At 44.4% G+C, this 25920-nt stretch overlaps 2 protein-coding genes across 3 annotated transcripts in view; one reads left to right on the forward strand and one right to left on the reverse strand.

Moving 5' to 3' along the window:
- The window catches only part of JMJD1C (jumonji domain containing 1C), a 154570-nt gene extending 148068 nt beyond the window's left edge, over nt 1-6502 (reverse strand). Inside the window, exon 1 of one of the 2 annotated variants that reach the window (XM_050305485.1) lies at nt 6230-6502. In XM_050305485.1, coding sequence (XP_050161442.1) covers nt 6230-6370 — 141 coding nt within the window. In that variant the 5' untranslated portion in view covers nt 6371-6502. The remainder of the gene's footprint in view (nt 1-6229) is intronic. The other variant, XM_050305492.1, reaches the window with a different exon arrangement.
- Nucleotides 6503-24339: 17837 nt separating this feature from the next.
- REEP3 (receptor accessory protein 3) overlaps nt 24340-25920 on the forward strand; it is a 36018-nt gene continuing 34437 nt past the window's right edge. Inside the window, exon 1 of the mRNA XM_050305495.1 lies at nt 24340-24434. Within this exon, the coding sequence (XP_050161452.1) occupies nt 24403-24434 (32 nt within the window). The 5' untranslated portion in view covers nt 24340-24402. The remainder of the gene's footprint in view (nt 24435-25920) is intronic.

The following is a 25920-nucleotide window of genomic DNA, read 5'->3' on the forward strand; positions in this document are numbered from 1 at the left end:
ACCGGTTTCCAAGAGCAAGTTGGGTTCAAATTTTAGAAGTATCACTTTTACGATTCACTCCATTTGATGTTACATAACAATTCTGCTGCTCTCAAGCAGGTTTAGAGATCCTGGTACATGCATAGCAAGAATAGCTTCTTATAATACAGTTACTCATTCTTTACAACTCTTTATGATGGCTATGCCATGGCTTTTTGAGACAGCTCCAAAGATTCACACGAAGTTCTGGAAAAAGAAAAGTCTGAGGTAATGAAAATGGAGACTAATACATTATTTGTATGCACGGTATATAAAAGGCAAAAGCGAATGCTCTTTTGATTAAGAAAATACCTGATATATCTTTCTTAGAGCCTCCTGAAAGATTTAAGTACAGGATCAAACCTTCCTTTTTCCAGATTTTGTTCACCGTTGCTTACTTTGCAACTACGCAGCAAATTAATTACCTGATTAATCCCTACCTCGAGACACCTGAATTCTCTTTCCGATCTTCACATTCAAATAAACTTTACTCAAAATCCATCAGTGCAAGTTCTTGATCTACATAACATTTTTCTTTTCGTACAAAACCAAAGAGGAGGGAAGGGGAGAGTATAAAGCACTGAATCCTTGCAGTCAATTTCATAGGAACACTCCCATGTTTGATCTTTTTGTCCAATTACTATAAAAGAAACACTCCTTCCTGAGCACTGCCTGAGCTGACCCTGGGAGACACATGAGGCGACATTCACAGGCACAGGATGACAAGCTCAATCTTACTAGAAACACTGAAAGGAAATAGGAAGTTTTCTTTACTGCTGAGCCAAGAAAAGATTGCCCAGCTGATGTGCCCCAAACCTACAAGACTCCTGTTGGCATCAACGCTGATACTGAACAGCAGAAACAATGAAAACTGTCTGAATCCCTATTGCATTTTGAGTTTCTCCCACTCCATTCAAACCAACTTCACAACACAACACAAAACACACCCAACAACAACATTCCTTCATTCAGAGGCAGCATGATGTGATAAACTCTGGCATGTTTTCAGCATCATCCCCAATAGCTGGAGTAGGTAATGTGACAAGTTCCTCACCAACAACTTGCTCTTCATCTTTAACCCAGATGCTACTACAGGAACCAACAATCTATGCACCACTAGTTTAAAGCACATTTGTCCATTTACTTTCTATAATAATTTTACTATTTTTTCTGCATCTTCCAGTTGATTTCAAGGCTAAAGAGCCAAAGCTGCAGAGCACGTACTGCTAAAATAAGGAATGGACAAAAAATTTTCAGTTTTAAACAGATGAGCTCAAACATGTTCAAGAAGTTAACACTATCTTAGGGGAAGGAAAACAGAGGACAACATGCAACACACTGCACTGAAAATCAATATATGGCAGAAACCAAGTGCCACCTACAGAAGTGCAATTCTGTGCCCTACAACAAAGCCAGACCATTTGGGAACGCCAGAAAATTTGGGAATGCAGAAGCAGGAAGACTAAAACAACCACAGATTGTAAAAAGACTAGGTAAGAGCAGCTCAACACACAGCCAAGGCAAACTTACCTTCATCTTTTAGTTAGAAACTATCAGCACATGGAGTACTTGTCTAAAATATCTTATTTTCAAATTACCAGAAATGTTTTGAAATTATTTTCATATTAACTGTAACAGTAGTGGTAAGTTTCCAATACATTTTGACAACTTCCACTTTACTATTAAGTGAAGGCAAATTCAATTAAAACAGACAAAATCTGCTCCTATTCTCTTCAAGTGGTTTTACCGAACATACTGAATTTTTAACAGTTCCCTGTTTGTAAATTACCAAAGATGAGGTAGTATAAAAAAAAATACAATTCAGAAAAGCATCAGTGTATTGTTTCCAGTACTAGATCTCACTAGCTTTACTGTGAATAAATAAATAAATAAATAAACAGCTGCTTCAAACCCTCATTAATATTTAGCTTTTTATGAATAACATCTAGCATTGTGATGTATTGCTACAATATATTTCCCTATCCACAACTATTGAATGTCACATCTGCCTATCACAAGACATTAAAGACTTCCAACTCAATTCTTGATTTTGTCTTCCAATCCACAGGCATCATGGTAGCAAAATTCATGCATCAATGAACATGAACTTACAAATCACCTCAACCTTTTTACTGAGAGTTGCACATTAGATGTTTAAAAGCTTGTTTCCATTTTCTCTTTCATGTGGTGAAAATATACAACTGAACACATGCCTATATTCAACATACAACTGCAGGACCATGAAAAGTCACAGAACTCTGAGGTGAAATTTTAATAATTTGATTTACATTTTAATAATTACACCTCTAAATAATAAATTTTAAAGTACAATAGAGAAAACACCTCTACCATCACCACATCAAATTTTCTCAGGAGTGATTAGAGAGTTTGCAACTTGCCCACAAAGCAATTCTTAAGGGACAGTTAAGACCAGGGAGATCATATGGCATTGACTCCATCTCTTTCCTCCTGGCTATTTCTTTATTTGCCCAGAGTTATCACTGCAATCAGAGCAGCACACAGGCCTTTCCAGGCAGTCAGCAGTAAGGAAAAATGGAGTTCCTCTGATAACACCAGCTGTTAAGTTGAAAAACAGTTATGAATTCTCTCAACAGCTTGTGAAACACATACACATTATATACACATGAACACCTAAGCATACGAAGCTTTTGTCCTTGCCATTTTCATTTTAAATAAATGCTTTGCATGCAACACGAATGTCCAAGAAGAAAGGATCATGAGGTCTAACCATAAAGTTGTGACTCAGAACATGGAAATCAGCAAGAAAACTCCTGGATTAAATTTTATACATTGCGCACATTGTACCTGTGTATCAGGTGTTTACAACATCTGTAAACATTACAGGATAACTAAGAGGCAAATCCTGGCATAAAGGATCTGCATGGAATAGCAAGAGCATTGTTCTCTCAGGAGACCAATAGCAACCACTCCCAACCACTGCCAGTTCTTACCATACTCCCCACTAGTTGTAAATTATTAGGAAAGCTGAAAAAGGCAAAATTTTCATAAAATAAACAAAATTTTAAAAACACAACAAAAAACAAACAAAACCACCTCCACATATCAGCTATGTTGCAATCATAGAAAGTATAAGGAAAGACTCATTTAATATACTTTCATGTAGTAGGATAGACCTATATAGACAACTGACTTCTTTTCTACCTTCTCTTCCCAGGACAATAATTTCAGCTATGATAATAATCACTAATTTAGCTAGGAACATACAATCACGAAACAAATTTAGCAGCAATTGAAAAGCAGACTCTTGATTTCCCTGCTCACAGGCTGAGAGTAGCCAGTCCACCCTGCAGGCCTGGAGTTCCTGATTTAAGGAATAGCTGTGTTTCCAGCAGGACTAATGAAGGTCGGTTTCCTGTGGATTTGCTCCTGCAAGCCCTGTGGCCACTTAACCCTAATTACGTCAGTTGTCTCTAAGCTTGCCATGTCTCCTTGAGCTCCTGCACCCCGTAAAATTCCCCATTTGCCCATCTATTCCCATATTCCCACACTCAGGCTTGCTGTCACACCTTTGTTAACACCCAGCTCTTTGTCGTGCCCTCAAACCCACCTTCACACCCCATCAGCTCCATCCCCTCCCCTCCCTGAATGCTGCTGTGAATCACAAAATTAGGTGTAACTGGGTTCAAGCTGGGTGCACCCCGGCTGGCCAGCTGGAGACCCTTCTGCACCTCCAGGAGTGCAACAAATGCCATGACCTCCTCGCCTTTACGTTTTTTTGGGAAGAGGGCTCTAGGATGTCAACTTTCACAGGGAAGGAGAATGTAGCCTTTCTCAAACCTTTCCCTGTTCTTAAACTGGTTGAAGTTGACCGGTGGGAGGTTCACACTTATTAGGAAAAGATAAAAAGCCACTGTAAATTATACTTCCTTCCAAAGCCAGGATTAAAAGGTAACTCAGTTCCAGCCAGCTGCAAATCATATTGAAAATGCTGCCTGCTGCCCTCCTCCTGTGCTGTGGTTCAGAGCAGCTCCCGTATTTCTCTAACATCCATCCCGTTCAGGGGGAGCAGGAAGACACAAAATTGACAAAAAGTCCATTTCAACATTTTTATGCTGCACCCTGTGGGCAGCAATGAAACTGTCAGCGGGAATTACCGTTTCACTCCAGTGACGGGTAGCAGAAGGGTCTGGAGCTATTCACAGGAACGGTCACCTCAAAACAAAAGCCATGAGAGGATAAGAGCAGCACTCACTCCAGCTAGGACAGCACACGTGGAAGAGGACTACCAGAAAAAAGTCCTTATGCTTTGCTGGAGGCAGGGGAGAGGATATTCATTGTAGCAAATATCAGCTACCAAGAAGTTAATTACAAATGCACAAAGAGAGACTAATCCACAGAAACTACCTGTTGCTAAAAGAAACCTTATCATTTTTTCCTCTACCCACTCCCTTTGTGACTTATACTTGTTTGTGCCTTGGGGACAGAGAACAGGTAACGTGAAAATCAAATACTGCACCTTAAAGAGGGCAATGATGCTCCAGCATCTAAGTACTAGTCTGGGACTCGTTAGACCTAGATAATATTTCCAAAACCTTCCCAGGCTTCCAGCACTCCTAGGAGTACCTCTCCATAGCATAATGCAGTGCTGTGGAGCCAGCCTGAATACCAGCAGGAACATGGCCACGGCAGCACTGCACTGCACCCAGGCTGGAGTGCAGCTGGAGCATCCATCCTGCTTCTCAGGTAGTTTGGATCTATCCAAATGGTGCTCCACAACGACACGTAAGCACACCCTTAGTCACCCTGCCTCAGAAACCAGCTGTGACATGACAGTTCTTCCTTAAATTACGAAAAATTGTACGGAAAGACCATCTAAAGAGAAACATACTCAGATACCAAAGTTAGGAAGAGGAGCAAGTTCCATACACCACCCATTTAACATAACAGATACAGCCCCTGAATGCCTCCCTTTAGCACCCCCTCTCTTTATGTCAGCTCTGCCCTTAGAGTTTACGAATTATGGCTCTGACTTGTAAATGTTAGTAAATACCTCCTTAGACCTTACTCAGTCTTTCCGTAATTGTATACAGATTCTAGAGAATACTACCCTGTAGGAATAACATCCAAAATAGGTTCTAAAAATAAAGCATTCTAGACGATTCTCACATATAGCCGAAGGTTGGAAACATAAACCATTCCATAAAGAAGGGCATGAACAGAATGCTACTTGAATTACAGTTAGAGAATGGGAGAAAAAACACCCAAAACAACATACAAAAAAAAAACCACCAAAAACCCAATCCTCGATATAGTAAAAAAGTAGCATCTCAAGTGTCACATTCTGTTTCTAAAACAAAGCTTAAAGCCTGGGACGAATGAAGACAGAAATTCTTAATTTTGTGATTGACACTTCTCGAACTAAGCAATAGATAATCTCTAAAATCAGGCGATTGTCTGCTTGATGAGTTTGTGAAAAAGGCAACATTCCACCCCGATCCGTGTCGGGCTGTGAACGCCGCCCCCTTGCCAGCAGCAATATGGATTGCCCAGCGCAGTCCGGTGATTCCTTTTTTCAGCCTACGTAATGCCCATTTACATAGTCATGGTATTTTTAAATGTGCTTTCAGAAGCACTAAATAACACAAAAACATGGAAGGAGACAAGCACAGCAGTAACACAGCACTCCTGTGACTGCGGAATTCACGAACAAAATACCGACCAAGTCCGGGGAGCACAATAAAACTCCATTTTCCAGATTATGCATTCAGAACGCCAACCCAAGGAAATCCTGGTCGTGTTTCCCCCCTACAGCGAGAGTGCGTCTGAGCACAACAGAGCATATCCTGGCTCCTTCGCTAACCTCCACGCACATTCCTACACCCCTTAGGAAAACAGTGACAGCGGACATGAAAGGGAGGGAAACAATGACATTCTTTTAATAACAATGTTCACCAGCGCGCCGGACCCGCTCGGTCCGCGCTACGCGGCGGCAATTCCTGCATTCCCGCGGACCAGCCGCATTCCCCCCGCCGCTCCGGGGGCTGCCCCACCGTCCCCCGCGGCCGGGCCGGCCCCGGCCCCGTCCCCCGCGGCTGCCCGGCCGGGGCTCGGGGCCGGCGAGGCCGCAGTCCCGCGGGGAGCCCGCCCGGCGCCGCCGCGACCCCCGGCCCCGCAGCGAGCCCGGGGCTGTGCCCCGCCGGGCCCGCCGCCCCCCCGGCGCGGCTCTTACCGCCAGCTCGGGGCTGTGCGAGTCCCGCTGGGACACGGCGCGGATGACCCCGGCCCGCCAGCGCCCGCTCTCCGGCGGCTCCTCGCCGCCCAGGCACAGGAACCGCTTCCCCACCAGCTCCGGCCGCGTCTCCACCGCCATGGCCGCCTCCGCCGCGCAGGCACCGCACCAGCCGCCGAGCCCGCCGCTCTAGGGGCCGCGCATGGCGGGCGCGGGGCGGGGACGGGCGCGGGGCTGCGGGCTCGGCAGGGTCGGGGCCCCTCGGCCGCCGCCACAGCCCGACACAAACAGCGCGAGGGCGGGGGCGGCCGGGGCGCGCGCTCCCTCCTCCCGCCCCCCTCCTCCCTCCCGCGCGCGCGCGCCCGCCGCGCTGCGGCCCCGACCACTCCGCCCACGCAGCTCCACTGCCATGGAGACCAGCGCCGCGCGCCGTCTCCCTCCGCCGGGAGCGCGGGGCGAGTGGCCGCCGCCGCAAAGAGTCCGCGGCCGCCGCGGGGTCACCGGGGACCCCCCCCAGGAGCTCGTCCCGCCGGCCCCTGCCCCGGCCGGGGGAGCGCAGCCCTCACCTGCCGCCCGCGCGCCCCCGGGAAGCGGCCCCGCGGTGATGTGACACTGCGGGGGACCCTCTCCGTGCCTCCAGTGCCTCTGCGGGAGCTCGAGCACAGCCCCTCCGGCGTGTCTCCCCTCGGTGGGAGAAGCGGCTGAATACCCACGTCGGGCTCGCCCACACCCCGCTTCAGGCACCGCGCCCGGAGCGCATTAATGTGTGCGAGTGAATGAAAGGAGGTGCCAAGAGCGTGGACCAGGCTCGGCTCGGCCGTGCCCAGAGATAGGACAGGAAGCAACAGGCAGCAACTGACGCGCAGCGAAGTTGCACCTGAACATGAGGAAGAAGTTCTTTACGCTGCAGCGACTGAGCACTGGAACAGTGCTGGAATAGCCAGAGAGCCTGTGGAGTCTCCCTCACTGGAGATATCCCAGAACTGGCTGGACACAATCCTATGCCATGTGCTCTGGAATGACCTGCTGTAGTCCTTTCTGTCTTGAGCCGTTCTATGATTCGGTGAGAGCTGAGGCAGGCAAGGGTATCCCAGGAGCCAGGCACCAGGGTATGGGAGAGCCAGGACCAGGTCTGCCATCTGCAGCACCTTCTCCCCCCATGTCAATGTGCTGGGAGTTCATTAAAGACATCCATCCATCCATCCATCCATTTCTCCCTACTGCAAACAAGGCCACAGAACTCCCTAGGAATGCACGGTCAGTTTAGTCCCTCAGAAGCTTTTACAGACAGAACACTTCAGACCTAGAAGACTTCATTGGATCCTGCTGAATGCCAGCAAACAGGACACCCAAACAGTGAGCTCAGAGACTCCCACAGGCTTCAACTGAGAGATTGTGCTGTGTCTCCCAAGGAGGCCATGCAGCCCTGTGCTATCAGTCTGTTCTTCTTTGCATGGAGCCCGTGGTCAGGCTGTAGTAATGCCATGTTTGCGTTTCAAGAGTTCTTTCTTCATGTTGTCTGGAGGTGTAGCTTTCCTGAACTTCTGCCTGCCTTTACTGGGACGCCTGCCCTCAATAGGGCAGGTTAATGATTTCCCATGTAGCACTAAAAGCAAATTTGAACAGTGCATTTTTTGAAAAATAGATTATGAGGCAAAAGCAATAAATCAAGAGTGCCAGCTTTGCACATTCCCATGTATTTCAGTGGAACAAATAACTTCTGGTACAAAGGAAGGTAATTAACAGAAAACAAACAAACAAAAAAGAAATCATCATTCACCACGACAAGTTTGTTCACAGTATCAGCGTCAGTTCCAAGACGTAACATTTATACTTGAGCCTATAGGTGCCTGGCATCCCGTGGCAGCAGGCCAGGGATGCACGGAGGCGTGTTCCTGAGAAGCTGCAGGAGCAGCCATAGTGCATTTGAGATCTTCATCCACATCCCAGGGTGATGCTACAACCAACACATGAGTACCACAGTCTTGCAGAAGGAGAAAAAGTCTAAGTATGGGGCAGTTATTCATAAAGGGCATACAAAGAAGTTACAAGACTTACTATATAAGTATTAATCATATCAAATAATCATTGGATTCCCTCTTGTTTAATCAAGTAGTAATTTGAGATATTATTGGATTCTACAATTAACTAGATTACATTAGTGTACAACAAAATGTAAAATATGCCAAAAGAAGCCAATTTACATGATTCTGATAGACTGAACCTGTGAATTCATCACGAAGTACCAAAATATTAAGAGTAAAGCGTTTTTAATTTGTTCAAAAAATTTGTATCAAAGCACTGACACCAGAAGTATGTTTTAGTACAGATTAGAATTCACTAAAGGCTGAACCATTTTACAGTTGTTTTTACCTGAAAATATCAGTAAGGTCAAGTAACATCACCATGTAGGTGTGAATTCCCATGGTCAGCTGTCAGTTCCAGATGCCAAGTGAGGAGGGCAGGACCTTTGCTCTGCTCCCCACAACACCCCTGAGTTAGACCAGGAGAAGACACCTCAAGGGAAGGTGATGGCAAATTGTCAGGGCAGCATCACTCCCCAGTAACTCCACATCTCAGCTCTTCTCTCTTTCACTTATTCAGCTTGGAGCAGCTTCTGTTACCACAGAGTTGCTTGGGGAAAGTCAAAATGTTCATGTGGATCAGCATACGTGAGACCCACAGCTTGCTGAACATGTTTTCCACCTTCAGCCTCCATTCATTTACCCATTTCTTCTTTGCTGCTTCCTTCTCTCCTTCCTTTATCTGCAAAGTGCTGTAAACTGGAAGAGCACTAAATGCTCAGGATGTGGATAAGTCATCTCGGAGCCTCTGTCTGCAACAGAACATAAAGTCATGGTGCTGCGGAGTAGGGCCTGAAAATAGCTTAGATGTAAACTTTTAAACAGTCTGTGCTCTATCACACTTCAGCAGGACTTCTTCCTTTCTCAGAAGCCTTTGCTGGTGTCAAACCTATATATTAATTCCTTTTTCAAAGCAACACCTTCCCTATTTCCTTGATAAATATGTGGAATATTTGAACAGAAAATTCAAAGCACCAAAATTCACAGGATTGGAAGAATTAGGGATGGTATGAACTGATGCATCTTCCAAAGAAAGTGTCATAAGGAAGCCTCTAGAAAGATCAGAGGAATCATCCTTTTGGAGCTCAGGAGCAACACTCAGAGCCACATGCCCATGGACAATAAGAAAACAGAGCTGACACCTTCAGGCTGGAGAAGTCCACAGAAAAATAAAGCAAAACACCTCTAGACTGATCCCCAGGGAAGGAGAGCTCCCTTTGGGAAATGGACTGCAGACAAACTGCTCCCTTGCACCCTTCCACTCCTGTGGCCCCAGCGCAGCTCTGGGTAATACAGTCACCAAGACTTACTGGCCAAGTAAAGAGGTCCAGCCATCCCAACAAAGGAAAGACAACCCTGATGCTGGGTGCTGGGTATGACCTGCTGGGTTCATCCTCTCACCCAAATTGCACATCAAACACACATTAACCATCTGAGCCCATCTGAAAGGGGCAACTTTGCACAAAGGCATGGGAATAGGAAGCTGGGGGAAATAAGTCTCAGTCTTCTATCCCTCCAAGCATCAAGAAAAGCTATTTCCGTGATTTCAAAAATCACTGCATCTTCCATCTTTAGCTATAATTGAAAAAAACGTTGATGGTGCTGTTTATGTCTTCAACAAATGGGGGAGGGTTTTTCCCCAAAATGTTTTCAGTTGCACTTCCCTGAAAGTGTACACATTGGGCAGTTGCAAAATCAAGATCTTTACTGAGAGCTTTTTCTAACTTCCAGGTTGAAATGCAGCACAGCCTGTATTGGCAGTAATTGCACCTTCTCCAAACAGATAAATGCCACATTTTGAAATGGTTATTTCCACTTTGCAGGAAGGAAAATTGAGAAAGGCAAAATGACTTGTCACTGTCAACAACTCTGAAGCAGAATTAAAACTGAGCTTCTTCTTCCTAAAATATGTCCTGTATACTTCTAGTTCTATTTCACCTTTCCTTGGGAGATAGCAAGCGTCAGTTTTCTCTGAATTCACAATTCCTCAGAAATTTGGAAAGCCACATTTAATGTTTTTCTAGGGTTCAGCACTAGAAAATTAATAATCTATATTTAACAGTTTGGTTTAAAATTTTCCGAATTTGCAAATTCACAGCCAAGAAAAAGCCCATTTTTTTCCTCAATTATCAGTTACTTCTGTAATAAAGTAAACTTTTGATTTCAAATTGTCTTATCTTCTACAGAGAGACCAAGGGCTTTTCTTAATTCATCCTACCAAAACCATCTTCCTTAAAAACATAGTAATTTGAGTGGTGAGGCAGTTCTAGAGCACTGAATGGGACACAGGATCAGTGGGAAAATATGATTATCTGAAGACAGCTATTTACTGCAGATGCAAAGGCTGCACTAAACACCTGGGGGTGCAGAGGTGCATGACAGCAAGAGTTGTGGTTCTTGACGTTACCTCCCTAGCTCTGCCACTTACATCCCCTGTGGTGATTCATTGCCTCTCTGACTGTCTACAGTCACAACTCCATCTGGGGCTCTCCACTGACCACTCCTAATCTCTTCCTGTATCTTGGCTTTCTCACTTGTAAAAAGGCTGCAAATTTACTGCTATATTTACATTGCAGGTGAATACAGCACCCCTCTGTGCCCAGGTATCACCCTCAAGACTTCTTTGATACTGTTGCTACAGCACACAGGGGAATTAAGTTTACTGCCTTTGCGGATCACTCCAGCCATATCTGCACAAGAAAACATTGCAGTTCACAGGGTGCCACTCCATCAAAGCTGACAACAGCAAGAAGCACTACTGAGCCTCCGTGTGATGCTTCATAGTCAATCTGTAGCCTAGAGCACATGAATGCAGCACATCCTGACTCCACCATTTCTTTCTGTTCCAGCTAATGAGATATCACCAAAAGATGGCTGAACAAATTAAATATATACGACCTTCAATACATCCTCTTCCTCAGAAGTTTGATGACATCTCGAAATATTAGTCCAGCCCTAATCCCCTGCCCCTCACTCAATCAAACACTGCCTTACACTCGAGCCAGCAAACAGAGCTCCTGAGTACCCCACACTGAATACACAGTCGGCCAGCTCAGCACAGTGAAGCTTCAGGGCCGGGTTCTACTGAGCCCGGGAGCTGCTGAACTGAGCCGAGCTGGGCTGGGCTGACCCTGCCCTGGGGCTGGACACCTCCCTGCAGCTGGGGATGGCACCACCTTTAACAGCTGCCACTGTTTCCTGCAGTGAGTGTTTAAGTGCAGCCTGAGGGCAAAGCATTATCAGACCAGCACAATACCTTGGTACCAAACAGCCCCTCCCCGTCCTCATGAGTTTACACCCTATACAGGTAAAACGCAGAGGGTGGGGGAATAGAGATAACAAGGCTACCATTCCCCACCTTTCCCTGAATACCTACAGGCTTAATTCCTCACGTGAAACTGCAGGACCCTGCTTTGGCCTTATCAGACAATGTCTCCACTTAAAACAACCTCTTTGAATTTGCTTGGAGGAAAATGTTCTCAGTTTCTTCAGGCTACAGATGGAAGATGCCATTTCTACTGGTCCCTCAGCCCAGGTGCAAGAATTAAGAGCAAGGGTGATGCACAGCAGCAGCAGCAGTGTAACCTTTCCGTGGCCATCCTAGTAATGTTACGTCTCCATTCAAGCTTCTTCCCTGCCTCTCATCGAGCTACTGATGTCAGCTTGAGGCTCAGTATTTCTCAAGAATCAGACTGAGCTTTAGGCATATCTGTCAGCCTCCTCAGCTCTCCCACAACTACATAGGCTGTACTGCCCAGAAAGCAGCACCAGAACTGAGAACAAATTCTTATTGAGCTAAGGGAATCTGTCCACAGAACAAAACTCCAGAAGAGAGGGCACATACTGAGCCCAAACAGCCTCAGCAGTGCTGATGGGCCTTCTGACAGGGCCTGGCTTTTACTAGGCTGCTCCCAGCAAGGCTACTCCTTTCTCCTGTCAATCGCTCACACATAAAACCTGAAACCAATTACTGGTAAAAACAATTAAAAATTAATTAATCACCTTCCCAGGAACCTTTGCTTCCAGTAGTGCTTCCTCCCACTTACACCTAAACTATATAAAGGCCAGTAAGTGATTTTTCTTTTGTTGGGAGGCTACTGGCTGGAAGCCTAGTTGGGGTATAGAAATGCATGTGGGCTTCTGAAGCACCAGCTTTGTGGATTTTCCAGCGTATATTTCTATTTATTTTTGATTAACATTAAATGCTTGGCTATTGCTATCTCTGTGCTTTTACAATTAGTAGCTTCTGAAGGTTAGCAGATGGGTAACAGTAAAAAGAAAAATCACAAACAACCCTGTGAAGACAGTTATTACTTCTATGGTGGACTTCTATCTTGATTTTAAGATGTGCTAAAGTTTCCCAGAGTATGGTAGAGGAATTTCTTTCTGTGTTGGATGAAAGGTGTTTAAGTTGGTTGTTTTATGAGTAGATAGTATTACTGATAAACAGAATAGGGTATGTTCAGCACTGAAATAAATTTATACATCTTCTTTGAATTACCTGGGAGGTGGGTCAGGACTCATCCTCGCTAGAGCTCACTAGTATATTGTGTAGTAAAGATAAAAAGAGAGAAAAGGTACAGTATGTCTGGCTAGAGTCTTTTGCCTCCTGAGTTGTTAAAGGTTCACATGGCACCCCACACACAGTGGATTGCAGTACTTGGAATAGGAATCTTATAATCTGATTAGTGCTCTGTACATAACTTAAGAAGCTTCAATGTAAACATTAAGAATCTTTTAAAAATCAGTTTAAAGAGCTGTGTTGGTGCTGCTATCCAGGGAACTTTCTACTTCCTGAATCTCCAGTTTCTGTATGAATTGTGTTGGGGTTGTGACCCCCAGAGAAGCAGGAGCTCCTGCTAACAGCAGCTTTAGACTGACATCACTGGGATGCTGGCATTACTTATTCTGACATAGCTAAAACAGGCAGTGGTTATGGTAAGGACAGGGTTTAGCATGCTGCTGTACAATGCATACAATAAAAAGAAAAGGGGAAGGTTTAGGAAAGGTCTAAAGCTGACGTAAGAAATAGCTGAGTTCAGCCACCATTAAACTGTGCGCAAGATGGGGGAAATGATGAGAACTTATGGCTACTTGTTTGTCACGAGAGGAAAAAGGCAATAACAGAAAGATGGTTGGGTATTTCTGGACCTGAGGTAGAAAGAAAAGCTCATAATGGCTTAGAAAAAATTATTTTACTTAACTTTTTTTTTTAATTTCTGTAATATTCTGTCTCCTCAGATTCTTCTTTCTCAGCCTCACTTAGTATTCTGCTATCCAAGTTCCTTTGCATTTTCTTAATGCAACTGTAGCACTTCCCCCATATCTTTATCTCATTAAGCATGACTGTTTACCAGTTTTGTCTGAAACAGTAATTATCACATGTAGTACCCTCCCTTTAACAGACTTTCCTGATGGCTATTTTTGTGTGATGCTAGTTCTTCTTTCCTCCTGCCAGTAAACTGTCTACCAATTAGATTAAAACTGATGCATAGGTTTCTTTCCTGTATTCCAACTGCCTGTCCTGTTGAGTTTCTGTGTCAGGGAAGGCTAACAAATTAATGTTAATTGTGTCCTGCAATTCAGTAATAGCTTTTATTTAACAATATCTTTTTGAGAAGGATTGTCTTAATATTTCATAGTGTTGCCTGGCACAGGGTGTAAACAAATTATGTTACTGATTCTGTGCTGATCAAGCAGTGGTACTTTAGTATTTTTCTTGGCACTGTTATCCCAATTAAAACTATCACGAATTTTCTACTGAGCCAGTAACTCCTTCGATTAATTTACTGTTCTCATTAGGAGTGTTCCAGGGTCTGTCTGTCACATTTGTTCAGGCTATGCTCAAAATTGGCCCTAGAAAGGGAATTGATTTAAGTCTGCCCTTACTGCAAGAACTGTAATGAAACATTACATCTTATAATGACAATCTGAAGAGGCACAGACCTCCATAAGCAGAGATGAGAAGGGACTTGCATGTCTTCTTGGGTTTAACAGCAGAAAGATTGTGTTTGGCTGTTGCTGTGTCATTTAATTGAATGAAAAGATTGTCTTGGAGTCACGGACTAGCTGAGGCTGGAGATTGTCTAGTCTGATGCCCCTACTCAGAGCAGGGCCACCTTGAGCTGGCTGCTCAGGGCCCCGGCCAGCCGAGTTCTGAATGAATCTTCAAGGCTGGAGACTTCAGTTTCTCTGGGCAACCTATCACAGTGGGGAAAATATTTTCTTGAGCTCAAATGGGATTTCCTGTATTTCAGCTTGTGCTCATTGCCTCTTGTCCTTTCCCTGGGCACCACTGAGAAGAGGTGGCTCCTCCTCCTTTACTCCATTTTCAAGAAAGATTCTTGTAACCATTCTTAGGCTGGTTCCTACGGAGTTCTAGCACAGTGTGTGGCCCCCTGCTTTGTGAGCACGGGCTGCACAGCTCTGCAGGAGACCTGCCTCCTTTCACTGGAGTGGTCTGAAGGTGGCCTTGCTCTTATAATCAGGTCCTAAAGCCAAGAACCTACCGGGTGCCAGGCGTACTCTGGTACCCTTTCTGTGTTTAGATTTTGCTTTCAGATTAATAGACTAAAATACTTGTTAGCTTTAGTGTTAAAAGTTGCTGAAGTGAGGCAAAAAGTAATTTAAATTAAATCTTCATCTCTTAGTCCTCTACTTTCCCCCTCCTTTACATCTTTTCCCTTTTAATCAAAATTATGTTCCCAGAACTTTGCTTTGGTATTACCAAGTTGCAGCAGTAACTATCTGTGAATATTCATTATTTGGCCATATAAGATGACCCCAAATTATAAAACATCAAGTTGTAATTAGAGGATATAATGTGCAGAAACTTCCCCAGCACAGGCTGGTCTGTATCTGAAAACACTACATTAACCTGGACTTCAGAAAAGACCATCAAGTCTTTTCTACTGGCTCTTTAATCCCAGTGGTTATTTACCTGAAGCAGACTTCAGATGACTGCACACAGCTTTGTTTGACATGATTCAGAAAGGTCAAGGTCCAAGGCAGGTGGTGAGCCAGCCTGTGTGGCAGCCCTGAAGGGAGGGATGTTCCCTTTACAGGAGGAGGCCTCAAATGGCCCCTATTAAACCCCTAATTTGGGACTCTCACATGCCCAAATGCAATGCAAATCTGCTGCCTTTCTTGTTTTCAATTACTGACAACAGAAGGATGAAATGGAAGTTTAAGGAAACAGTTGTAATAAGCACAACCCCAGAGATTTGTGTTGACTCCAAGTCAACTTATGTCTTAAACTGCTTTGAGCCCTCGAAGTTATGACCTAGCAATTTAACACTTGTGTTTCATGTTGTTTAAGTTAACTTTCTTAGATGAAAAAGGGGTCTGAAAACACGTTTGGTAACTGCTACACCAGTTGAAGACTGAACTCATTGATACATGAGATTTTTAGTGGTGCTTGCAGTTGTGATGCAACTTGTCTACAGGGAAATAGAGTGAGAAGATAATAATGTCTTCTTTTCAGCATTTTCATAAGCTACAAGACTTGTTCTATGCTAAGGATGGTGAAATTTGGGTGCTTGATTTGTGCTTAAGAACTCAGTGTGTCAACCACAAACTTTAAAAGCCACTCAAAACCATAAAGGTGACTTTGTTTTTTAATTCAGCTGATCAACAATGTGTGCTCAGTTAACTGTTGAGCATCCATCATTTGTGGAACTGGTGGTCCTAAATACTCCAGTGATCAGCTGCTAAGGTTCCTGAGTTTTAGGTTACCCTTTGGTTTCATAGGTTTTTTTCCTTTGTGTTACTTCTGGTTACATGTATCTTGATGGATTGTGTTCCAAAACGTATTAGAGAGGATGAAAAAAAAGACTATGTGGAAGAACTGTGTTTTTACAGGAATATTGTGGGAAAGCAAACTAAAACCAGCTTCTAATTCCCCTTTTTGACTTCTGGACAGTGCCTTTTGGTGTCAATTTTTGATGGCTAACAGTTATTTCTAGCAACTTCTGAGAGACAAGTGGTATGCAGAAAAGGATCAACCTCTGTGGGAAGAAGGTCTGATTTGTCTAGACAGAGCTTCCTTAACATAATGTGGATGATTGTTTCCTAGCCTCCTGCAGGCTACAGGCTCAGAGCAGCTACAGCCACAGTGTATTTATGCCTGTTAAACCAGAAGTTCTGCCTATTGTTTTTCCTGCCTTCATGGCTTTCCACTGCTATAGTCCAGCTATGTTATACCAGGCCATTAAACATTCAGCATCCAGAATGTCTAGACAGGCTGAAAGACTGTCTGCACTCCCTTTCTCAGAGTCAACTTTCCTAAGAACTAAAAGGCTCTTTGGAAAGCAAAGGTGGCAGAGTTCCTAATATGAGACACATCTTCGGGCTGCCTTCTGAGAGAGCACAGAGTAACACACCCTGGTAGGGATTTCTAGCAGTGCAAAACATTCCTGTGCAAGCCTCCTGCTGCTTCCCACAGAGGTTTCAAGATTTTGACAATTATTGCTAATGTCTTAAACAACTTGCACTTATATTCCAAGGATACCAGACTACATAGAGATGTACCCTGTTAGCTGGCAATGTCCAGCTGAAATAACAGAGGAAAGAACTAAAGTGGGACTTCCTTGCCACAGAAGATGGAAAAGGCCTTTTTGAGGCTGGAAGGGTTTCTGTGGATCAAGAGAGACACTTTCATGTGTGTATCTGCTTGTTTTGATAATATTAAACAAGCCAACTTTTTTTTTTTACACATAACCTTTGTTTTCTTCAGTGCTGATTTGAGTCACTCTGTACAGTAAGAAGCAAGTACTTGTTTCTTGCAGGGTGAAAATGAATGTTTCCTCTATTTGCAAACTGCAAGTTGGATACAGTGTAAGGGCTGATGATCCTTTTGCTGTTAATCTGACTGCACACTCTGATGGTTGTGATATTATATTATAGAAATATTAAGCTTTGATTTCAGACCCAGGACAAGCCGGTGGGGGTTGTCAGCAGTGGGGAGGAAGGCAGGGCAGGCAGCCTGCACAGCATCCTTGCTGAGTCCTTGTACTTTTGGGAGTGAGGACACGGGGGTGCTCCCACCCAGCCGTACCTCTGGGGTACAGCCCAGCTCCCCCTTCCCTGGGTGGCTGAAGAAACCTTGTACTAACTCTCTTAACTTCCAGCAAGGGGGAACAGCATCCTTGTGGAAGTGCTTAATAACCTGGGCTCTTGTAGAGGAAAGTAATTTTTGCTGTATTAGGTGAGCCCTCCAAGAACAGAGATCAACAAAACCTTCAGACTGGGAGCCAGGGTTTTGAGAAGCAGCATGTGAGGAAGATGCCCAGATCAAAGGGGACAAATAACTGAATATGAGCACCCAATAATTTTTTTTAACTCCAATTTTGCTTCCTCTACTAATGAGAATAAAAAGTAGGTGGCAGACTTATGCCACTCCAAGTCATATAGAGTTAAATAGTCATATAGAGAAATCTGGTTACAGAGTTCAGTATATGAAAGTGGTGAAAAAAATCTGGGAGTTAGAGCTAGAAATCTACCATGAGGCATTTAGGGACTAGAAAAAACATTTCAAGAAACTTGCAGTTTAATTTATCAAGAGATTGAAAGGTGACTTATGCACGTGTAAGTCCTTGTGGGGAGATAATGAGTGTGAAAGAGCTCTTTAATTTATCACTTAGAGCATAGTAGGAACCAATGACTGGAAACTAAAGGCAAATTCAAATTTAAAAGCATGGGCCTAGCTTTCTATAGGGAAAAACAATTTACTGATGAAAATTAAAAACAAAGTCGATGTTTAGATGCCTTCAAATCAATATCCTTTGCTGGCAGCACTGCTTCTAGAAAACAAAGGTTATCTGACACAACACATGAATTAATGATCTCTGTGTCTTGGGTTTAAGTTGGATGAAATTATATTCCCTTCCTATTTTAAAATATATGGAAAGAGATCTTTTCCCCAGTTCTGGGTAGAATGCAGAGAGAGGACAGTTCTTGGAAGAAAAGGAACTCAGTAATGAGGACATAGAAAGCATTGCTCCAGGGAGAGGAGAACCAACATCAGGACACTGTCTAATAAAACAACTTCCTTAAATGCATTTGTTGGTCAGCAGTTTTGACTGGACCTGTCTTAGAAGGAGCAAGGAAAGCCTAGTGGGGTCAGCTGGCTAAAGGCTAACTTTGGGTTGTACATAGGAATTGTTATCCTGGCTCACAGGAGTGTTCCCCCTGGGATAGCTCTCCCAGCTAATTGTGGTGTGCTGCCCTGGGAGGGTGGGAAAGAAAGAAAGGGAAACCTGATAGCCCAGTGTCCTTTGCTGGCAGCCTCTGGAGTTGCTGGATAATGTATGATGTAGTCCTTCAGCTCTTGGTACTGATTAGGCTCCTCTCAGGCTCTGTGTGTGGGTTTCGCCTCTACATTTCAGTAGAGTTGGCTGTAATAAAAGGAATGGAAAGGTCTAGAAAATGTCCTGTAAGGAATTGGAGTTATTTATTCAAGGCATGATTTAATAGCTTAAGTACTGGTTTTGGTTTTTTGAAGTTGTTGCAAAGGAAATTAACACTTTTCCTTCCAAACTTGGTGGAGGCAGGATAAAAACTCCTGAATACCCCTTGACTCAGATTAACTTTGATACAAGGACAAGCTTCCCAGTAGGATAATAAAGGGCTAGTAAACATGGTAAGAAAAGGTGTGTAATCTCTGTTAAAAGGCTTCAGGAACAGGTAGGACAAGACATCTGTCCAAATGACATGGTGGATCCTAGTTTTGTTGTGCAGCAGATAAACCTGGGGTCCTTTCCAGTTCCATGATATGTTTTTTTCTACCTCTTTTGGGCTGATGGTCATGGGCTTCTGCACTGTTTAGCTGGTTGGAGACTGCAAATTTCTGCAATTGGATATTGTGCTGAACAAGGTTCTAAGTGTTGCCAAAGAATGTATACCTCCTTCATTTTAAATAAAATCTATCAGCCAGTTCAAAAGGCAAACATTGTTTCCTGATAAAATGCAGCTGGTGTGCACATGAGCTTAGTCAGCAGACTATAAAATAGCGTAAGCTTTCCATAGGGATCAGAAACATCAAAAGCAGAAAGTGTATTTTAAAAAAAAACCTCTAACAGATTGCTATAATTATTAAATGTGATGCATCACAAGTAGTAATGGAACATAGCTGAGATGACACTACCCAGACAGGAAGGAATAATATGGCTTTGGTCTGTGACTCTGTGTACAGATTGCAAATCCCAGAGAGTGGATCATCAGATACCAGAGGATGTGTAGCCCATCATTTAAAACGGGTTTGCTCCCAGGAGAGAGAGGTTTATATTTACTGACACATTCATTTGCAGTTTTTGAACAGCTTTAATGCTGTTCTGCTTGGGAACAGGGGGAAAATAACCTATACCAACCTGGGCTGTACTGGTGTGGTCACACTTAGCTGCAGAGGTCCAGTGCAATACAGGTCAGACCTCTCTGTCTGTGGTTTATCAATGCAGACATGGGGAAGCGACAGGGACAGCAGAGCTGCTCTGTGAGAGCCTCCTGGGTACTCCTGATGAGCTGGAAATCAGCTCCTCTGTTGCCTCAGCTTGCCCTTGTGGGGCTGCATTTCATATGCTTTCAACTCCAAATGGAAGTAATAAGGTAGGATGGACATATGACTGCTGCCAGGAGAAAGTCTCAGACGGAGCTGTTCTGAACTTTCCCCTTCCTCTTTAGATCACATTTCCCTTCAGAAAAAAAAAATCCTAAGGGGTGCTCTTATGTTTCTGGTAAGAAGGAATTAGAGGCACTTAACCCATTGCAAGCCATTAAAAATTGATAAAACAAATCAATAGTGATTGCCTTTTCATGATAAGCCCCTTCACAGCATGGTGAATTTTCTTTAAAATAGGAAGCAGAGTACGCTTTTAGTGTTTGTACTTTTAATCAAATTAATTGGATTCTGTCTGAATTGCCTGCTGCAGTCAAAACAGGCTAGTGCTGGAGTGGTGAAAATGCTCTGGCTTTATATTGACAGGACTGTTCTGGGTTGTTTTTGGTGTTTTGTCCCAGCCTTATCTGCTTTTCCTGACCTCACAGAATTAACAGTGCTAGACTTCATTCTTTTGTAGTCTTAGAAGGAAAAAAATCCATGGGCCTGTTGTTGCTAAATCATCTTCTTGCAAAGATTTCCCTCTAATATGTAGTGCAGTCATCCTACAACTCCAGCTAGATGCCTTTTGAATTCTAAATTCCATGTTGCTTAAAATTCAGAACTAACTGAAACTGTCAGGGCCCTGAAAGTCGGGCAACTGACTTCGAGAAACCCCCTAAACTATGAATTTTACATCATGTTGCCGTTTGTGTCTTCAGGTTTTGCATTTGCAGGTGTATCTGTGAACATGAGGGGAAGAAATTATTCAAAACCTAAGGATTTTATTTATTTACATAGAAGCAAGAGCATTAAAATGAATGTCAAACTGTGTGTAATAAAACTGTGAGAACAGTGGTGAAACATGCCAAATGTAGAGGAAAAAAAGGCAGAAATATCAATTTTAAACTATTTGTTTTTTCATTAAGTTGGATGCTTCACATGACTAATTTGGAATGTTAATAAATATCACAATAATACTTATGAAAAAGATAAACAAATGGCCTCTTGGCATTCTGTCTGTCTGTGTGTTGGAAAAAAAAATAGCTTAAGACACAGCTGTGTTAGACACCAACTGGCTTTGCCTTGTTCCCTGGGGAGATGCTGTGCTGGGAGGCTGAACACACATGTGAGCAAGAAGTGGCAGGGCCAGAATTCTGTGCAAAAGCTTCAGCTGCTTTGATTTCATAGAACGTCCACAGCATTGCCCAACACTCACTCTGTCTCAAATGAAATCTCATTAAGGCAGAAGGACTACTGGGCTGTTTATCTGGGCTGTGATCAGAACCTACCTTTGCTGTTGCTTCACAGGAAAGATAGATGAGGAGTTAAATATTTGAAGGTAGCATCAATCATATATTTCAGCCATGTTAATTAATAATCACACCAGCTTAGAAATGGTTATCCTCACTCATTCTGTATTCTGTTGTTTCCACAAGTAAACTGGCATCATCTGTTCTGTGTTCTAATACCAAAATCACAAATGTGTGATATGATTCAGTAACTGAAAGAATTCTGTATTTTTTCAAATTCTTCTATATTTGAGACTCCTCTTGAATAGATTAATACAAAACAGCAAAGTTAAGAAAAGCCCAGCACTATGATTAACCTATATGCATTTTTAACACATGCGATGCTGTCTTTGGGGGAGCACATCCTCCTACTACAGGGAGGATGAACCCCTCTCTCAGAAACTAGCTCATATCTTCCTAAATGTTGCTCAATTGCTATTCGCACATCTGCAGTGTAACTGAGATGTTGGTTTACCCTGTAAAAGAGATGCAAGTTAAATATTGATGTTTGCATACATACATTGTATTATATCAAAGAAGTTAGGTGACCTTTACAAATGATTTTCCAAAGACTGTTAAATCTATTTACAGAAACTTTTTAACTATATTAAGTGGCTTTTGGAAGGAGTGTCAAAAATATCCCATAATGAGATACCTGAAAGTCTCCTCCTTACATAAAAATAGGCAGACGTATGAGTAAGACACACCAGGTTTGAATAGGTACATGGCATGGATTTAATTGCCATGTTGCTCTCTCTATTTCTGCCATACAGGAGCATGGATTATCATTATGTGTGAACTGGAATACAGGGAAGTTCACGTGGCATCGCTGTGCCTGTCTGCTGGGGGCCCAGCAACCACCACCCAGCTCGTTGCATGGAATTAAGTCTCAAAACATTCTATGAAATAAAGTCTAATCTTCTTAGCAAGGTAAATTACTCTTAGGAGCCATCTGCCTTTACCCTTTAGAAAAAAATGCCTCTTTAAATGTAAATTTAGCTTTCCACCAGAGACAGTATTGCCATGGCAACAAACGCAAGAAAAATAAATGTCTTGCTACAAAATAAGGAGTGGTTTTCCTCTAAACATACTCCATATGAAATAAAATATGCAGCTATGGAATCATTGTAAACATGATCTCAGACAGTAAAAAAAGAGTATCAGTCTTTTTCTGGAATGGTTCTCTGAGCTAGTACCGAACACACAATTGCTTATGGTGAAGAAATGTATTGTGTACTTAATTTCATGTGCTATAAAGTAGAGTTCTCATTTTGCAGTTTGCTCTGGAGGGACTGGAATGCTACAACTTCAGCACAGCGTCAGGCAGGCAGCAGGAGTTCACAGAGCTGGAGTCTAAAATGTAATCTCTCCTAGGTAATTTATATTACAAATGCTTTGCTGTGTGAGTTTGCTCTGTACAGTCCTTCACTGGAGGAGTTTGTTATTAAGAGAGCATAGGAGTAGTGGTTCAGATTTCTCCTTTCATTGAATGAAAGGAAGAATGCATTCAGGTTAGGCCTGTTTCAAAACTGAGATTTATGAGTGGTGTACTTTAAATTGCTCACAAACAAATTCCTCTCTACCTCTTCCTACATCAGTAACCCCCTACAAAGGTCAAGTTGAAGAGACACCCAAGATAGGCAATATCATAACTTGCAAGACCCAAATTCCTACATGGTTAAAAATAGTTTATTTTTATAATGTGTACTTTCCCATTCCAGGCTTCAACTTTCACGGTACACAGCTATAGCAATAGTTTTCAAACATTGCTGTTGTTGAAATCTTCCACGATTGTTTATTCACCCTCTTCCTTTCATTTCTTTTGGCCTTTTGACGTGTGTTTGAAGGCTGCAAGGGAGTGAAAATACCTGTGGCTGGGTGCTCCTCATTGGTGAAGGTGAGGAATTCTGGTGCTTGCCTGTGGAACAGAAACCATCTTGCACTCGCCTCACACCTGTCATCTGAATAACGCAGGGAGTAGTTTACAAAGAATAAGCTCTTTCTTCCTACTGTATGGCAGGCAGGGAAACTGCACATTATCCCCACTTAAAGACCTGTTAAAGAACTAATTTCTGCTACAGACTGTGAGGCTGACTTTGGCGTGTCACTTTCTGTGAGAGTAAGCAGGTGCAGTATTGAAACAGTAACCTTCTCTTTCCCTACCGTAGCTGCTGAGTGGCATGTTCAGTGGCATCGACATCTGTCGCTTTGGATATCACTCTGTAACTCGTATTGAAATCAGCGGAGTAAAGTTGAAAATTTCCAGCGATGGCAAGGGCAGAATTTGGTACAACCTCCTCTCCTGACAGAAGATGAGTCAGTTTCAGCAACATATTGTCCTTTTATGCGTGCAAACGGTCCTGCAGGAAGTGTAAAGCTGGTATGCGGGGATGGGTTGCAATGGATTAGGCAATCTATCAGGGAGCAGTCAGCTTCTCCTGCATGTCCTGACCTGCCAGACCATGAGCTCGGCAGGAATACCTGGAGTGGGTCACACTGTGGGCTCTGCTGCTGTCCTGCCTTGGGCAGCAGCTGATAACAAGGTGTGTAGGGAAAGAACAAAGGCAACAGGACGCACAGGCACTAAGTCCTTCCACAGGTATCCTCCTGCTCACCCGAAGTTTTGGCGTACCTGCACATAGCAGTCTATGTGGCCGCCTAAGGATGTGTCCTCGGACAGCCTTTTGTACCGAGTCCTCGTCAACAACAATCACCCCGCCTTCCCGGGGTGATTCAGGGGGTGCTGGAGCTCAGGGAGCCGCTGCCCCACGCCCTACTCCTCCGTATGGAGGGCTCCAGCCGGGTGACACACAGCACCCTCACCTAACCCCTCCAGCAACCATGTCCCACCACACTGAGGCGACTTCAGGGGGTGACACGGAGGTTTTGGTGAGTCCTACAGCCAACGTAAGCGCATGGGGGCACAGGACAAAAGCCCAGGCAAGGGGTGAGCGTCTCCCACACGCAGACACTGCTCACCGGAGCCGGTCCCCCCCGGGTACCCTCACCCCGGCTCCATCCCCTCACACACGGCGGGCTCCCCTCACAGCCAGGTCCCCCCGCCCCGCTCCCCTCCCGCCCCTGCGGGCGCGGCCCCGCCCCGCAGCCGCACGGCGCACGCGCGCAGCCGCCGGTGGCACGGTTCGGGCGGGGCCGCGGCCATTGCGGCCCGGGCGGCTGAGGGGACGCGCCGCCTTCGCCGCCGCGATGGTGTCCTGGATGATCTCCCGGGCGGTCGTGTGAGTGCCGGGCTGGGGCGGCGGGGGGCGGCTCATCTCCCGCGGTGGGGGGTGATCCCGGGGGAGGCGGCACTCCTTTCTTCCTTCCCGCGGTCCTCCGCAGCCGAGCGCCTTGCGCGCTCCCTGAGCGTTCTGTGCCTCGGAGAGTCCTTGTGCGCCCAGAAACTCTCGCAAAACTGCACCGGGTTCCTGGCAAGCACAGCTTGTCCCTCCTGGTCGCTCCGTGTGTCTCCTGCTCTAAGTGCGAGTTTCCTGGGGCTGCAGAGCCGGCAAACTCGGGCTGCTTGTGCCTGTCATACGCCTTACTTGTAAATTGATGTAAAGTAACCTATAAACCTTTTTAACTTATAACCGATCATAAAATCCGGTTCATTTCTAACTCGTGGCAGAGATGAGAGGGCTGCGAGAAGGGCGGCGAGTGCGGGACGGGGTCTGTGGTCAGTGCGGGCCATCAGCTGATGAACAGGTAGACTGGCAGTGTTGTGTTCTGGGCTTCCTAAAGTCGAGTTTTTGGCAGCCGAAGAGGCAAGCTTTCTCAGGTGGGAGGTATCATGTTACACGTTGTATAAGTTCTGTTTGAGGAAGAGTAAACTGCGGTACAGCCTCTGGTATTTTTCACGGGCGTTGTGCTGTTCCTTCGTGAAACTGATGGCTTATTGTGCTCATTTGAATAATGTTCCCTCATAAGCGTTGAGTCCTTGTGCTTCTTACTGAGTAGCAGTGGGGCTCCCAGGGCTTTTTGGGTCACTCGAGCTGAGATTTGCTGCGTGTGAGTTTTTTCCAGGCAAATGAAGTGAACCTGCGCACAAAGCAGTCCAGCAAACAAACATCCGAATTAGTGTAAAAGTATGTGGCAGGAGCGTACTACCCAGAGCAGGCTGTAATAGGATTTCCATGTTTCATTGGTGACAAACATTCCCCCTTAAGCTGTCTGGTGTAATTTCATCTGAAAACTTTGTCAGGAAGCCCTCTCAAACCACCAGGTAAGCTTTGCTGCTGCAGCCCACTCACCTAGATAAGTAGCAGTCCTCCCTCTCGCTGCCACCCCCTTGGGATTTGTCACTTAACTGAAACTTGCAAAGTAGCTCATCGTGTTCCTGAGTTGGCAAAGGACGACACTGGTTTGGAAGAGAGGCTGTGGGAAGAACTGCTGTTGGTGCACTTTGTCAGTATGGTCTTCCCATGGGCAATACACAGCGCCAGAGGCAAGAGGCATAAGCTTACTTTCTGTACATGAGATGGAGCTGCTGAACCTGTTTCTGCCTCTTTACGTAAGAGCACCGACCAGAAAATTCTTATTTTAACAACTTAAACTGTGTGGGGTGAAAGGGAAATAGCAGCGATGCTGAGCACCTCAGTTTCTGATGACCAGATTCTTGTGTAGATGGCTATTTTTTCCCCATGAAGTGGATTTTTAAGGGTTGTATTTGCATTTTGAGGATTAACTCCTCTATGAGCCGAACCAATAGCACAGGGAATGAAGAGA

This window comes from Myiozetetes cayanensis, unplaced genomic scaffold, assembly GCF_022539395.1.
Source record: "Myiozetetes cayanensis isolate MyiCay16 unplaced genomic scaffold, myiCay2020 scf10, whole genome shotgun sequence".
Classification (NCBI taxonomy): domain Eukaryota; kingdom Metazoa; phylum Chordata; class Aves; order Passeriformes; family Tyrannidae; genus Myiozetetes; species Myiozetetes cayanensis.